The sequence below is a fragment of the Agelaius tricolor genome, unplaced genomic scaffold (genome assembly GCF_023055355.1).
Source record: "Agelaius tricolor isolate 1412-34295 unplaced genomic scaffold, bAgeTri1.0.p SCAF_2, whole genome shotgun sequence".
NCBI classification, from domain to species: domain Eukaryota; kingdom Metazoa; phylum Chordata; class Aves; order Passeriformes; family Icteridae; genus Agelaius; species Agelaius tricolor.
Window position 1 is genome coordinate 70,616,097 of NW_027269262.1, and position 16,673 is coordinate 70,632,769.

The window sequence follows — 16,673 nt, forward strand, 5'->3', positions numbered from 1 at the left end:
TAACCAAGTAGTATATGGATTTGTTGCCAGCATTTGCAAGCTTGGTATAAAATGTCTTACACATTCTTCTACTTTTTTGCATGTTTTTGTTCTGTATGTTTTTTGGTTTTTGTTAAAACTGCTATTTTACTTTTAACAACTGAATAACCAGCTTTTCTTCAAGTCCTTACATTTATTGCCTGAACAAATGTGAAGTATCAAAAGATCACTTACACAGGAGCTGTGTTCCAAATTATGATGGTGTTAGAGCACCACCTATAGGGTTTGCTCAAAAATTAAAAAGAAAGAATGATTGCATATTCAAATTAAATAATATCTTTCTGTATTTTGTGACTTTCATCCCAAGATATTAGGGCAGCTCCTGTGTCCTACAGTTAAGGTATGTTAATACTTAACTGTGAAGCATGACTAAAGCTCTAAAAACATGTGAAAGCATGTGAAAAACTATTTAAAGCATTTTTCTCTTACAGATATACAGGAAAATAGAAAATTTCCTGAGTTTTTGCTGTGGTATTTAAATTAATATAGAAAATTCAGACATAAGTCAGCATTTTTGTCTTTTAGTCCTTCTAAAATATATTTTAAAGTGTATTTGTTATTCCATATAGAAATACTTTAATAATAATCTAATATTATAACTTACTATAATTTCAAGTCCCTATAGTATTGCAAAATTATTTTAAAAGCTTGATTATGTATACAAATAGAAAAAAGTAACCTGTCCACAAATTACATTATTGCAACTTTTCCACTGTTATAAATGCAGTTCATTCTTCATCATATTTGTTTATTCATCAGTTCTGATTGAATATTTTAATCAAATAGGAATTCTAAGAGGTTTTGATGATCAAACAATAATGGAAGTGCTTCCTTATTGGTAATAGTTCTTGTGCTCAAACTACTGTGTGTAACTTACTGGGCTACCAGTAACTTTGACAGCTTGGCAGATTTTGGACTATCAGTGATAAAACTGAAAAATAAAAACACAGAGGTTAGTTATTTTAATGTGTTTTCTCACCACTGAGACTTCCTCATAATTTGAAGCTCTGCAGTGAGAGTATTCCAGCCTTTCTGTCTATGTGAAGGTTGTGTATATGCTGTATGACAGGTTTTGGATATGAGGCTGCTAAGAGGGGGGCAAAACAGGAAAAAAAAATCCACAAAGTGTAAGTATATACTTCAAATAAAATCAGAAGAATTAAGAACACTCCAGCTGTGGAAGGAGCAGCAGCTGAGTTAAGGCCAGTGCAGGAAGCTATACTTATAATAAAGTAAGAGTACAAATGACTGAGTTATTTCAGTTGCATATAATTAGACCTATAAATGTAAGCTTTCTAGTCCATTATCAGAAATGTAGTTATGCAGGTCTCTCTGCTGCAGTAAGTGCTCTTTTCCTTTCAAGCATTTTGAATCATGTGTATGGAGTTCCATGCCAAGAACTGGAAGGGGGAAGATATTTAATTGATGGTCAAACACTGGGTCTGCCTAAGACAGGAAATTCCAGCTACTTGATTATTTAGCTTTAATTTGTTTTTCACCTTCTAATACACTTGTCAGTAAAAGGTGTTAATGCATGGGTAAATTGAACTGAATCTTTGTAAAGACTAAAAATAAATCTAAAAATAAAAAAAATCTTTAACCTAACAAAGTTGTAAAAGTCCACATAGAATAATCTTTTTTAATCTGTAATAGTAATTGACATAAGTGCAAACTGCTGCACTGGCAGCATTGGAAAACATCTTCTGGCTGATGTGTTCCATTACAAACTCCTTTAGAAGTTGTGGGTCTTTTAATTGGTATGTCATCTAACTCACTCTGTTCTCCCTGATTAGGTGATGATTGGTGGGATGGGGTTTTTTTGTCCTACTGGCTTTTTACAAAAATGAATTAATCAAGATGCTTTCAATATATGTGTCTTTTTTAGCTTGTGGAGATATTCCAGAACAAATTCGATCACCAAGCGGGACAATCACAAGTCCAGGGTGGCCCTCTGAGTATCCTGCCCGAATTAACTGTAGCTGGTACATCCATGCCAACCCAGGGGAGATCATTACTATAAGGTAACAGTGCTCCTGTAATATCCATGTGGGTGAAAGAAATACTAACCAGACATTTTTAGCTGCCAGTTGTACACATACCAGTTTTCTCTTCCTTCCTGTAAGTGAAGGATTTCAGTTCTGTCTGGGTTTTGCCTTTCCTTTTATCTGATTTGCCTGCACAGTCATGTAGCATTTGTTTTTAGCTGGACAATGGCTGACTAGAAGAAATTTTGGTGTGCTCATTTAATTGCATTTTTTCTGTGTGTCTGAAACATAGGAATTTTTCATTAAAAAGCATGTAAGTAAATGTGACTAAATGCTGTAATGCTTCATTGCTCTGAGGTCTCTTGGTGTGTTTAAAAATGTTGGAGACAAATAACAAGTCAATAGATAGCAGCTTAGAAAAGTCTGAGTTTTAATGCAGGGAGTTCCTCACAGTTTCACATACCTTGTAACTTTTCTAGAGTAGTAATGTAAAAAACTTGTGGATTCATGAGTTCATTTCTGACTACTGATTTCTTTTAGCATCAACATACAAATTAGTAGTGCTTCATAGACTTGATTATGAAACTGCGTTACCTGCATATTTTTTTCAGTTTCCAGTTCAGACTTGCTGACCTAAGAAACTGCTCTTCGTTATGAAGTATTTACTTTGACATCAGTTACTTGTTTAAATTCTGCCTCTTAATTTAAACAGTCCTCCTACTAAATATTTGACTGGCATAAATGCAATGTAAAGTAGGTAAAACTGTTCAGCTACTAGAATGCTTTCTAAACTTTTCATACTGTTTATTTTTAATAAAACTCTTTTTTTCTTTCATGTTGTTTTCTTCCCCTCATACATCCCACATTTCAGTTCTGATTGTGCTCTGTTGTCTGTACAGACCTGTTAAGCACAGTCTCCCCCTCACACGTCATTAGCATGGCAGCTTGTCTTGACCAAGTGCTGCCATACCATGGCAGTCCATGACATAATGCTGGGATAGCCAAGTAGTGCAGCTGGGAGAAAGTCTTATCTGAAAACATAATTTTGAACAATTCAGCTGTATTTATAATGTCAAATCACGTTACTGCCATAAGTGTAGCATTAGCTAAAATTCTGGTGAAATTTGAGTTAAAATCCCTTAGTAGTGTATGAAAGTCATTATATAAGACACATAAGGACAATTTAATTACCAGAATTTTAGATTAAGACAGTGTGTGTTTTCATAGCAAAATTGCATTTCTTTAAGTGGTGGATGCAATATTTTGTTAGACAGAATAGGTCCTTGCTGTCCTCATAATATAAAAGTATCAGCACAAGGTTAAACCCTATTTCTACATGGGTAGAGAGAAGGTACTCTTTTTATTTCAGAAGAAGTATTTATTTCAAAAAGAACTTCAAGCTAATTTTCATTCAGCATCTTGTTTGTGTTATATTCAGTTCAGTAGCAATTTTGACCTTTTCTCTTTTTCAGCTTTCAAGATTTTGATGTTCAGGGATCTCGACGATGCAGCTCAGATTGGTTAACAATTGGAAGCTACAAGAACATTGAAGGCTATAGAGCATGTGGCTCTTCCATTCCCTCACCATACATCTCTTCACAGGATCATGTTTGGATAAGGTTTCATTCAGATGATAGCATCTCCAGAAAAGGCTTCAGATTAGCCTACTTTGCTGGTATGTTTCAAATGATACCTTGTATAATTTTATGGTTTCACTTTTTATTTCCTCTTTCAAGAATTACTTCCTCGTAACAGGGTGCAGTACTGACCACGGGTCTTTCCTGTAGTCACCTCAAGGTCTGTTAAAATCAGAGAAAATACAGATTAGGTAATGTATTTTGATCCCATGCACAATCTGAATATTCAGAGTAGGAGTAACAATAAGCAAATTGAATAATATTTGGGAAGAAAAGGTTAGCCAGTGGTAGTAGGCACCTGGAAGTTCTTTAAACATAGTAAGATTTGAAATGTTTTCATCAGACTAAAATTAATTTCTTGGGTAAACTTGCGAGTATCATAAATACAGTGAGAGAGGAAATAAGTGGCAGGATTTTTTTTTTTTTTACTTTTCTTACAGAATTTGCATCATTTTTCCCATCTCCAGAAGGCATACTATCTTTTAAAAAAATAAATCTAAAAACACCCTCCCCCCATTGATAGATTCCAGCTGAGTGCAGACATGGTTCTGTACATGCAAAATTTTTCTTGTGTAATTACAGGCTGTGATAAGAGCTAGTTATCAGTAGTAATAGTTTGAGACTGGTTTGTGAGCCATTCTTGTTCTAATAAAGGTTGCCAAGAGAGAGGAGGAAGCCAGGATCAAGACTAGTTCCAAATTTTTCCTGGCTTTAAGAGATGATACAGTTTTATGTAATAGTATGATTCTGGTGTTCTACATCATGATCATCCCATATACTGGATTAGATTGCTCTTGGTTTTCACAGTGATTTCATGTTACCTTACTCCCTCCAAGTGTGCCTATATCCACTCACTGGCCTGCTCCAGATTCCTGTGCACGCCGGCTTTTGACTCCTCCATAAAACAATTCATACTTGTAAACATATCCAGTGCTACCCACCATCAAAACTGTTTCAGCAAGATTCAGTAAATCTACCCCTGATCTCCTCTAGTCTAAGCTCTTGGTTTTTAATCTGCACTCTTCTTACCTTGTAGCTTCCTCCGCTATGTCAGTCTCTCACAAACAAGCTTCCAAGCAGGCTTATCCCTCTCTGTCACCTGTTCTCAAGTCTACAAAAAAGCTCCTGCTGTGGTTCAGCTCCTTGCACTTTAGCAGGTCTTGGGGAAGTAATGCAGCCTTGCATTTGATGCTAGCCCAGCTTTCAGGGCAGTGTTCTACCTGGGTTTTGTGCACTGTCTACCAAAAACATGTCAGGGAGCAGGGAAGAAGCCACTGGCCAGTCAGTCATCCTGTGCCAGTCAGTCATTTCTGCCAATGGCCCAGGGGAACACTGCTACCTGTGTCAGGCATCAGCTTCTGCCCTTTTTCACCTCCCTCTTGAAGTAGGTGCAGAGGAAAGACAGCATTCCTTCCTGAGGGGTTTTGAGAAGGAAAGATACCTTGGATAAAAGTGTGGAATGGGTAGGGGAGGTAAGCCATGGGCTTTGTAGAATTTTTCCTCTTTCCAAATCCTTTCCTCTCTTTTTCTCTAATCTTGAGACAATTTCATTATGTAACCCCTCTTGGAAGAAGCTCTAACATTTTCAGTAACAAGCAGTTTTTTCTGTTAATTGATTTCTTCTATTTTGTGTTGTAGATTAGAGTGCTTAAAACCTTAATCTTATGTATATAAATGTCTTTTTTTAAAGAAATAAGTTTTATTTTGGGGAGATTTGTTCATTTTTTTAACAAACAAGCCTTGCTGAAACTTCGGCTTGAGTTTGCTCCTTATGTTGGATACAATATTTAGGAAGTATTACACAATTGAGGTGTAAGTGTAGTGTTTCAGTGATCAGAGTGATTTTTTGATGCTTTAAACTAACCTGTACATAGGTAGAGTTGCTTTAATAATCATCTGGTCATTTCTGCTTTGGAGTGTCAAAAAAGGCTCCTGAAATGCTAAGGCATTTGCTATGCATTCAACTGTGCCATTATGTTTAGTTTCTTCTCATCAGCATCATGCAATAGTGCTCAGATTAACACCTCAATAGGTTATTTAATTCAGTGTTTTTAAGGCTACTCTCAAAGTTGGCAAGTCAGCGATTGTAGAAAAAGGGGGGAAAAAAGTAATACATCAGTTACTTGGATGCAAGTTAGGCCTATCTGTGCTGGAATGATCAAAACACTACAGATTCCAAGTACAAAAGTGATCATTAGGGAGCCCCATGTTTAAAATCTGATATGGAAGACAGGTCTTGTGAATTGTTTGAATGAATTACTGTTTAAAGAAAATAATAGGGAAATATTCATATTTAACTTAAACCAGTAATAGGAAAGAAAAAAGCTTTACAGGTAGTAAGGGTACTGGACTAGAAAGTAAATTTTGGGCCACTTTTATTTGTCTTTCTTTCCTCTGTCTTCCTCCCACTACTTATTTATCACCCTTTTAAATTACAGGAGCTGAAATGGGACAGAGTTTCCTAATGGTGATGTAGAGTGGAAAATAAAGTTACTAAAAGCACTAAGAGGTCAATGGCCACTATAAATACAGGGAAGAATTGTGTTAGTCCTTTGGCTACAACTGGTTATGGGTGCTGCTAATCATCTGGTGCTGTCCTGAATCTTTTGTGTTACAGCTCCCAAAGTTAGTCTTATTTAGTATCTCTCTTATCTTTTTAAGACTCTAATTTTTGATTCATAGGTAAATTTTCTTCATGTAAGGATTGCAGGATTGTTGATTAAAAATGCTAAACCGAGTTCACGTATCCCTGCTCTTTTCTGGGATGTTTAAAAGCTTGTTGAAGGAAGAGCTTGGGTTGAAATTGTATCTGTTTTGTTACTGCAATATTCCCATCCCAATATTTATAACTCCGTGTTACAGCCTTCTTCTCAACCTCTTCCAGGTTCTGCAATGCATGAGGACTGAGGTAGATTATAATCAGTACTTGAAGGTTGAACATGAGGTTCAATGATGCATCTTCTCCTACCTCTTATTCTGCTACCTCCCACCTACATTCTATTACCTCCAGCTTTGGAGCTTAGTCATTCAATTTAGGTAGGACTAGCCCGGCAGTTCAGTTCTACAGGTTCTAAATTCAAGGCGAAGGTTCCAACTTTGCCATACTAATCTTGTCAACCATATGTATGTCTGAGTGTACTATAAATACTTACATATCTGTAACAGATCAAGAAGATTCTATCCTTTATACTGCATCTGTTCTTTGGATTTGTTTTGCTGTGAAATGAACATATTCTGAAAATTAGTCACTGACAACACATACATTTTGCTCTCCTTTCATTCTTCAGTCTCTGAAAGCAAATTTGTAGACTTAAACATTCTTCAGCAGTACATATAACATTTATCACTCTTGATGATTTCATTTTTTCCGTGCATTCACTTTTTAAAAGCCAAAGCATTTGTGAAATTTTAAAACTGTGTTGTACTTTTCTAAAGAAAAATTTTTATTTTAAGTTAGTGTATTTATTTTCAATGCTTTCTAAGTATTAAAGAAAGAAAAAAAAAAAAAGAGAACCAAAGTGTGATATAACTTGACCTATCACAGCAGATTAGTTCCAGCAAGAAAAACTCAAACTAGCTGTGAAAACTTTTATCATGTTGTATAGCAAATCACTGGAACTTTAAAAATACTTGATTGGAGAAGGCCCTGAAGAGCCTAATCAAACACCAGTTGACCCTGTTTTGAGCAGATGATTTTATTAGATGGCCTCCATTCCAATCTGAATTGTTCTCTTGTAAAAAAAGATAAAACATGCTTCTCCTGGGAGCATTGGGATTTCAGTGAGTTTATCATGCTGCCTTTCCTGTTTCCTTATTAAAACTGTAGGTATAGTGTTCCTTAGAATGAATGTATCTTTGTCTAGTTTATTTTCTGAATTACTGTTGTGTAGGACCATCTGCATTGCAGACTTGTTTTAAATATTTTGACCATGACAGTTTGTTTTATAGCAAATTTGACAGTCTGCACTGTGGTTTGTAGAAATAACTGATTGAAAATTATGCAGCAGTGTTTGACTCAGCTGAATTGTTGCAGAGCTGAAATAACTTGGATTCCAGGTATGCTTCTGTATTCAACATGGCTGGAACTTTAATAAGTAAAGGCATGCATGTGTTTTTGCATTTGCTGCACTCCCATCTTAGTTGCTGCAGGAGACAGGAACAAACAGTGGGAACAGGAGAGGGCAGAGGTTTCTTTTTGTGGTTGGTGATAATATGTAATCTTCAGCTGTCAGCTTCTCTCTTGCCTTAGATCCTTTGGTACGAAGTAGCAACCTCCAAAAGCAGGAGACAGTCTGACTGCTTTTCTGGGAAAGAGTTTGAGGAGATAACCAGTACTGCAGCACAAAATGTTTCTGTATTTTGAGTGATAGATGAGTGTTTTTCTAACTTATGTTTAGCATATTTGAAGTCAGATTTCTCAATAGCTATAAATGAGCATTGTTTTCTTGCTTGGGTTAAAGTTATTTGAGTGAAATCAGCTAAGGATAAGGTCCATGCTGATGTGTTGATGGAATTTTGATTTGAAAAACCTGTTTTGTCTTGAAATTTGCTAAAAGTTGCCGTGGTTTAAAGACACTTCAGACATTTGCTTTGCCCTGAAGCACCTGGCGCAGCAAATAAACACAACACAAACCATGAAGGGCTAAACTCTAAGGAAATTTTTTTTTTAACTTTCAGGGAAATCTGATGAACCAAGTTGTGATTGTGACCAATTTCATTGTGCTAATGGGAAGTGTATTCCAGAAAGTTGGAAATGTAACAATATGGATGAATGTGGAGACAACTCAGACGAGGAAATCTGTGCCAAAGCTAATCCTCCGACAGCTTCTTCCTTTCAGCCTTGTGCACCCGATCAGTTCCAGTGTCTTTCCCGCTTCACCAAGCTTTACACTTGCCTTCCAGAATCGTTAAAATGTGATGGTAACATTGATTGTCTTGACCTGGGAGATGAAATAGACTGTGATGTGCCAACATGTGGACAGTGGTTAAAATACTTTTATGGTACTTTCAGTTCTCCCAACTATCCTGACTTCTACCCGCCTGGCAGCAACTGCACCTGGCTGATAGACACTGGTGATCATCGCAAAGTAATTTTGCGATTCACCGATTTTAAACTTGATGGTACAGGTTACGGAGACTATGTCAAAATATATGATGGATTGGAGGAGAATCCACGGAGACTGTTGCGAGTACTGACAGCATTTGACTCTCATGCTCCCCTCACAGTTGTTTCATCCTCAGGACAGATAAGAGTGCATTTTTGTGCTGACAAAGTGAACGCTGCAAGAGGGTTCAATGCAACGTATCAAGTTGATGGCTTCTGTTTGCCCTGGGAAATCCCATGCGGTGGGAATTGGGGGTGCTACACAGAGCAGCAACGCTGCGACGGCTACTGGCACTGTCCAAATGGAAGGGATGAAACCAACTGCACCATGTGCCAAAGAGATGAGTTTCCCTGCTCTCGAAATGGTGTTTGCTACCCTCGTTCAGATCGCTGCAACTACCAGAATCATTGCCCTAATGGTTCGGATGAGAAGAATTGTTTCTTCTGTCAGCCAGGCAATTTTCACTGTAAAAATAACCGCTGTGTGTTTGAGAGCTGGGTTTGTGATTCTCAAGATGACTGTGGCGATGGCAGTGACGAAGAGAATTGCCCAGTCATTGTGCCCACTAGAGTGATAACTGCAGCTGTCATTGGGAGTCTTATTTGTGGATTGCTGCTTGTCATTGCACTGGGATGTACTTGTAAATTGTACTCACTCAGGATGTTTGAGCGAAGGTAAGTAGAACTCAACTTTATGAAATATTTTGGTGTTTTCTTCTGTTTGTACTTGAAGCAATTTTGTTGCCACATGGCTATTGTTGCACATGATTTGTAAAGACATTGCTCCTTTTTCTTTGATAGTAAAAAGAGGTTTGTTAATCATAGACTTTATCAGATTGGAAGGGACCCATAAGGAATATCAAGTCCGACTCCCTACTTCTTGCAGGACATCTGAAGCCAAACCTTGCTAAGACCTATGGCTGAGCATTGTCCAGATGCTCCTTGAGCTCTGAAGGCTGGGGAGCCAATTTTCTGGAGAGCCTGTTTCAGGGACTGACTACTTCCCCAGTGAAGAAAAGGGGATAGAAGTATTCTGATCACTTCACTATAGAGGGTTAAAGCTTTCAGATGGTATTACCAAAAAGGAAGTTTGGGGAAACTGCAGTTAATTAATTTGCAATTTGTATCACAGTTCTGTATATAACAGCATGTTTCTTCTCTTGTAGGCTGGTTCATACCAGGATTACATATCCTTCAATCTTTTACAATAATATAAGTGTTACTTGTGGTGCTTTTTATATTTAACTCATGGATTTGGGCTGGTTTGTTTATTTTTAAAAAATTTATTGTTGGGTTTGTTTTTTTGCTCTCATTTCAGCTGGACAGACTGACAGGAATGACTTTATATTCTTTGCCAATTAAATTTCAATTAAATTAGCAAAACTTCATCTTCTGAAGTTTTTTATTTCAGATTATAATAGTCTGATGTACTTTCATTCATTCATATGTATATATATATATATATATATATATATATATATATATATATATATATGTATATATATATAAATCAGTGTCTTATGTATTCAGAAATTTCTTTTCTCTTTGAAAGGTCGTTTGAAACTCATTTGTCAAGGGTTGAGGCTGAGCTGTTAAGAAGAGAAGCTCCTCCATCCTATGGACAATTAATTGCCCAGGGTTTAATTCCACCAGTTGAAGATTTCCCTGTTTGTTCCCCAAATCAGGTAAGATTTTAAACTAGCAAGCAAACCCCTTAAATTTTAGGGAGACTGAAATAAAAATATTTTAACTTTCATCTGCTTCCTTTTCCTCTTTAACATTTCCTTTTTCTCCTTTCAAGTCAATAGTGTTATACAAATGATTAGCCCTTGAACAAAATCAATGGTATAGTAACACCACAGTTTCTTCTGCAGGTTTTCTTTTGTTGGCAATGCCAGTAATACACACTATAGAACCCCCTCTTGCATGAAAAGTAATAGATTACTGTTGTGAAAGTAAAGATTGCAAGATGGCACTTTGCAATTTGGGAAAGAAGACCTAGACTTCTAATGAGGAATGGTAGTTCACATGCACAGTGTGTAGGTATGTTCATGCTTGCTGTGCATAACAAGATGATGGGGAAAGACAGGATGTCATATCATATAAAATTACCATGAGTGAGTAATAAAGCAAAAGCTAGTAAATGGATGGATGATTGGTGCATTTCTTACTTGGCTGATAAATGAGTTTCTCTCAAAAAGCTTTTCAAGGAGTTAAAAAATGTCTTACAGTTATAAAGCTCTTGTGAGAAATAGAAGTCTTAGTCTGGGAATCCTGGTGTGTTCTATTAGAGTTGGCATTAATTATATTGTGTTGCAGTTAATACAGCAAAGTTTATGGTAAGAAAAAATTGCATTACTATTACATGTTCTTTCATGCTCACATGTTCACAAGCAGCTGGAATCTGCCACAAAAGATTAGAGGAAAAGAGGAAAATAAATTGCAATTTACATGAGAAGCTTTAAAGAAACATTGTAAAGATTTTTTGGATAGCTAAATTAGTACTGAACTTCATTAAAGAATCTATTAATTGTCTGTAGTGAACACTGTAGAATCCCTTGTTCTTTTTCAGTGGATTACTGTGGTTATAATAAAGATCAGTATGTTCCTGTTTCAATCACCAGTTCTGTACTTTTACAAATTTGTCTTACTGTCCTCTTTTCCAAAAAAATTAACCTTCACTGGTGTATGATGGATCTGTGTTCACAAGTCTCTTGAGGTAGCGTTAGCTTAAGAACGTCTCTGGAGACAATGCAGTTGTCATGCCCAGATGTGTAAGTCCTCTAGTACAGGTAACTTGGAACAAACCAGTGCTTCCTGAAGAAGCACTGTCTGAAGGATGGTGGAAGAGAGATAAAAGTGACAGCATGAGAACACTAAATTTCAGTTTTTATAAATTAAGGGGAATACATGCATGTGTGTTAAGGGTTTAATCAGGCAATGGCTCTTCTGAAGAATATTCTATTTTTTTTGCCATAATCTTAATGAAAAGTTGTGAATATAGGCTTTATCCTCTAATTAAACACATTTGTGAATATTTTTAGAATGATGGGCACCCGGAAGATCTTCTGCCCTATTTTAAAATGGAGCTACTTAGCTGAGGCAGTGTTTTCTCTAAGTTTGAGTTAGGGATCTCCAGGATAAAGGACTTTGTGTTCTTATGTTTATGTTACCTTACAGTTGAAAAGTTATACAGGATTTTAAAGAGGAAAATTCAGGTATGCATTCTTCTGTAGCTGGATAACTAGAAAATGTATACTGAATTTGGGAAATTTATAGTTTAGAACACATAAGATAATTTTATTTAAATAGAAGCATTAAAGCATTTTGAAACTGGAATTACTGATTACATCAGAAAGGGGGGAAATAAGCCTCTGCTGGGGAAGATACTTAATTTAGTCCCTTTGAGGAAGCCCTATGGTAGTGGATAAAGAAGGTGGCCACCTTTGTTAAATCTTTCTGGAGGACTTTGTTTACAAATCCTAAACTTTTTGAGACTTGTTTCTCTGTGCTGTGCAGTAAAATCCACAGTGACTACCTTTTTGGTAAGACTGTAACAGATTCTGCGTGCCTCCTCTACTGGCTCTGTGGTTGTATTTTTCTTTAATCTGTGTTCCATATCCAGACTATAGTGCCTTGCTTTCACATTGTCTTTATTTAGAGATCCTTTTTTAGGGCAGAAATATACCTTGTATTGAAGCTCTTTTATTGCCTGTTAATATGTATTTCCACTTAATTTGCCTGTTTATAATGCTTTTCCTCTAGAGCATCTAGACTTTTGTCATTACTTTTGTAAATAGCATTTTGCTACATATACCAGATCCTTATTAAGAAGGATGCAACATTTTGTAATATTTAAGATTCTACATTTAACTTTGTTAAATGCTGTTTTGCACAATTATAGTTGTACCAGCAGACTGTCAATGCTTGATTGTTGCTTGTCTTCTTATTTAGGCTTCAGTTCTGGAAAACCTCAGGCTGGCAGTACGATCTCAGCTTGGATTTACCTCAATCAGACTTCCTATTGCTGGCAGATCAAGTAACATTTGGAATCGAATTTTTAATTTTGCGAGGTCACGTCATTCTGGATCGTTGGCATTGGTCTCGGCAGATGGAGATGATGTTGCCAGCCAAAGTACTAGTAGAGAAGGTGAAAGAAATAATACTCACAGAAGTTTGTTTTCAGTTGAATCTGATGATACAGACACAGAAAATGAAAGAAGAGACACAGCAGGAGCAGTTGGTGGTGTTGCTGCCACCTTGCCTCAAAAAGTCCCTCCTGCAACAGCAATAGAAGCAACAGTGGGAGCGTGTGGGAGTTCCTCTGCTCATAGCAGCAGCAGCAGCAGCACGGATGGTGGAAGAGAAGTGACAAATGTAGAGCCCCCGAGCACAAGTCCCGCACGCCACCAGCTCTCGAGCGCACTAAGCCGTATGACTCAAGGCTTGCGCTGGGTACGCTTTACTTTAGGGAGATCAAGCTCAGTGAATCAGAACCAAAGTCCTTTGAGACAGCTTGATAATGGGGTAAGTGGAAGAGAAGAGGATGATGATGTTGAAATGTTAATTCCAGTCTCTGATGTAGCATCAGACTTTGACATGAATGACTGTTCAAGACCTCTACTTGATCTCAGCTCAGATCAAGGACCAGGGCTTAGACAGCCTTACAGTGCAGCACATCACAGTGTAAGGTCCTGCAGTCGAGATGGCCCCTGTGAGAGCTGTGGCATCGTACACACTGCCCAGATACCCGACACTTGCTTAGAGGCAACAGTGAAAAACGAAACTAGTGACGATGAGGCATTATTACTCTGCTAGGTACGGATTGTTTAGGAAAGATTGTGTACAAGTTGGAGCAATATCTGTCATTGTTTTGTACTTCACAGTTAAAATTAGTTTTTAGTTTTGAAAAATCCAGGACAACATTATGTTAAAGCTATTTTAGCCTGTGTGGTTGATTAAACTTTTCTTATACTGGATGACATTATGGAACTATAAGAGTGAACATTTTAATGGCTCTGAATACACAATGTGTGTATCCAGTATAATTGGATTACTCTTTAAACTGAAGTTTTCCCCATTAGTTTCAAATTTAGTTTATCCTGGTACTATAGTTCAAACCCGAAACATGGCTGCTCAAGACTTAGTGGCTGCCTGTTTAACCCCATATTAACAGGTGAATTTGTACAGAATTATTTTCCTTTAGGAACTGACTCTGTTGTATTACTGCCAACATACTTGTAACTTAATATACTAAATATGGTAAGGATTGTTACTGTAAAATATGTACTTTCTTTGAGTTTATTCAACACTTTGTCTAAATATTCTTGAATTTCATCATAATGTGAACTTTCTTAAAGGGAGGAGAAACTTTCTCCAGGAGTATTCTTTTTCTTTCAGAAGTACAAAATGCGATGATATATGAAATTTAGGCATAATAGATAAAGTGATGGCAAAAGCTTTTTTAGCACTGACTTTCCTAAACTGCGATCTAATATGGTACAAGCCAAATAGTATGTAAAATCCCCAGTCATTAGTCTTTTTGATTTGAAGTAAAAAAGGGCCGAAGATATTACAATATGTGTTAGTTCTTTAAATATCCAATATGTACAAATACACTACAGAATAAGTTCCAACTGGTAATAGATCTTTCCCTAATACTGTAGGTTATAAAGCTTGTTTGGTCTCAAGGGATTTGCACTAAAATCATATTAAGGTCTCTAATGAGCTTAGTGCACAAGCACTATCACTTTAAGTACTATTATTGTCTAATATTGCAATGGCTATATATTTCCATGGCTCTTTTCTTGGGGTGTTGCGTTTTTGTTGCAATTGAATTTGCTTTACTAATTCCCTATTTATTCATTGTATTTAAAAACTGGTTTACTCAGTTGCAGACTGGTTGTTTAAAATAAACCAAAAGAAAACCCTTTTAGTGTATTTTTTTATGATATTACATGTTGGAGCAAAACAGATCAGTGAGGAAAAAAGCTCGTAACTTCCAATTTTCTGATAAGCAGGTTAATACGTGGCTACTAGTGTGACAACAAGAAACTACACCTTTTAAAAACAAAACTGTCAACTACTGTTTTATTTATTCTTTGCCAGTCTGTTTTTAGTAGGCTTAAAGATCCAGTATGAAATGTATTTGTGTGTGATTGTATGCTATTTATTAAATTTTAAATACTTTGTTGAATGTCATTTTAAAGCATGTTTAAAGTCTTGTGCATTTCTGTCGTGTTATGCTGTCGGGCAGAACTGACTAAAATTTTAATATGTATCAAAATTAAATTGAATTTTTGTTATGTTTTTGAGGTACTTTTAAAGACAAATCCAAGGTCTGTCTGGCTTTTTATTTTTTTTAAATCCTCATCTCTGAAGTACAAATCACATGCAGAAGGAAAAAACAATTGAATGGATTCCAAAGTGTATATATCTTCTCCCTCTTCTCTTCATTCACAGACACTGGGATGAGAAAAATAAACAATTTTACCATCTGGTTGATTTTTTTCGTGAGAGTTAGCAGGTAAATTCTGAGTTCAGGATGCAATGACGTAGATTTGTGCTTTTGAGGAACCTTATGTGCAATACAATTGTAAAAGATTTTATTATAACAACCCATGTGGTTTCAAGTTTCAGAACAGATCACATCACACTGGTACCAGATCAGGTACAAGTTGGCCCATAATTACACGTACTCAAGTAAAAGTCATCAATGGCCATTTTTATTCACATTGAATAATATCTAAATCTGTGGGTAATCTCTAGTCTGATTTCAGTAGCATTGCTTATAGAGCAGGCAGCTTTGCAATAGGAACATGGTAACATACCCTGAAGTATATGTGAACAGTATGTCCTGGTATAAAATACTGGGTTTTTAAACCTTCCTGATTAATTGTCATTAGAAAGTGGTTGTGGAAATGCTTGTCCCTGAGGCAGATAAATTTTAAAGAAAGAGTCTTCACAGAATACCTTCAGTGTTTAACACACATAGTGATCTAAATTTGTTCCATTAGATGCCCCAAATAGCATGTACCTATGGACTCCATATTGCAGATGTAAAAAGAACACAATGTTTAATTTGTTTTAAAGGAAAAATGCTACACATTTAACTGAGAAGTTGGATTTGATTGATAATTTGAAAATTGTAAATAAAATTCATATTTGTATGAGGTGAATTTGTTGCAGTGATTTTTTTTTTCTTAGTGATATTAAAAGGAGTGATTGATTTTTCTTTTGAGTAATGCATGAGTGATTGGTTGCATTCGTTTTGTTTGGTTTTATTGAGGGTTTCAATAAGACATTATTACCCTGTTTCTTTTTATGCTGGAGAGCTTGAATTAGTATTTTGTTTAATTGATTCTTGATTTAGCTGTGCTAAAATACTAAGGCAGTTTGAAAAAAAAGGCAGAAATATTTACTGTAGAATTGTCTTGTTTTCTGTAATAAATCACTTTCATCTGCCAGCTTTAAAGAACCTAGGTTATTGTGAGGCAAGTTTTCTCCTCATGTAAAGTTACTTAAACATGGAAAGAGTTTGTCACCATTCTTTTTCACATACCGCACTTTTTTTGTCATTTGAAACATTAGGGAGGGCTGACTGAGCTTCAGATGGTGGAAGGGCTTGTTTTGTTTCCAGAGTTCATTTTCAGTACAAGTTCAGCAAGTGTTGCTGATAACTCTTCTTTCAAAACAGGTTCCTGGAGCGGATGCTGGAATTAGTTACTGTATTATGTGTTCACTTTCTGTCTGAATGTCAAAGCATGAACTCGTGCCAAAGCTTGGATTCAGTCCAGGGAAATCAAGTTCAGGTTGGGACACAAATACTGTTTCAGTGAAGTTTATATATTAAATACTCACTGCAGATCAAATCATGGCTTTTTCTGTTGGGATGAGGTTTTGCTTCCT

The 16,673-nt window shown here is 36.3% G+C and overlaps 1 protein-coding gene across 1 annotated transcript in view; it reads left to right on the forward strand.

Moving 5' to 3' along the window:
- The window catches only part of LRP12 (LDL receptor related protein 12), a 50,142-nt gene extending 34,199 nt beyond the window's left edge, over positions 1–15,943 (forward strand). The window contains exons 3-7 of the mRNA XM_071421397.1: positions 1,925–2,060; positions 3,497–3,699; positions 8,339–9,440; positions 10,318–10,450; positions 12,720–15,943. Coding sequence (XP_071277498.1) covers positions 1,925–2,060; positions 3,497–3,699; positions 8,339–9,440; positions 10,318–10,450; positions 12,720–13,583 — 2,438 coding nt within the window. The 3' untranslated portion in view covers positions 13,584–15,943. The remainder of the gene's footprint in view (positions 1–1,924; positions 2,061–3,496; positions 3,700–8,338; positions 9,441–10,317; positions 10,451–12,719) is intronic.
- Positions 15,944–16,673: the final 730 nt, after the last annotated feature.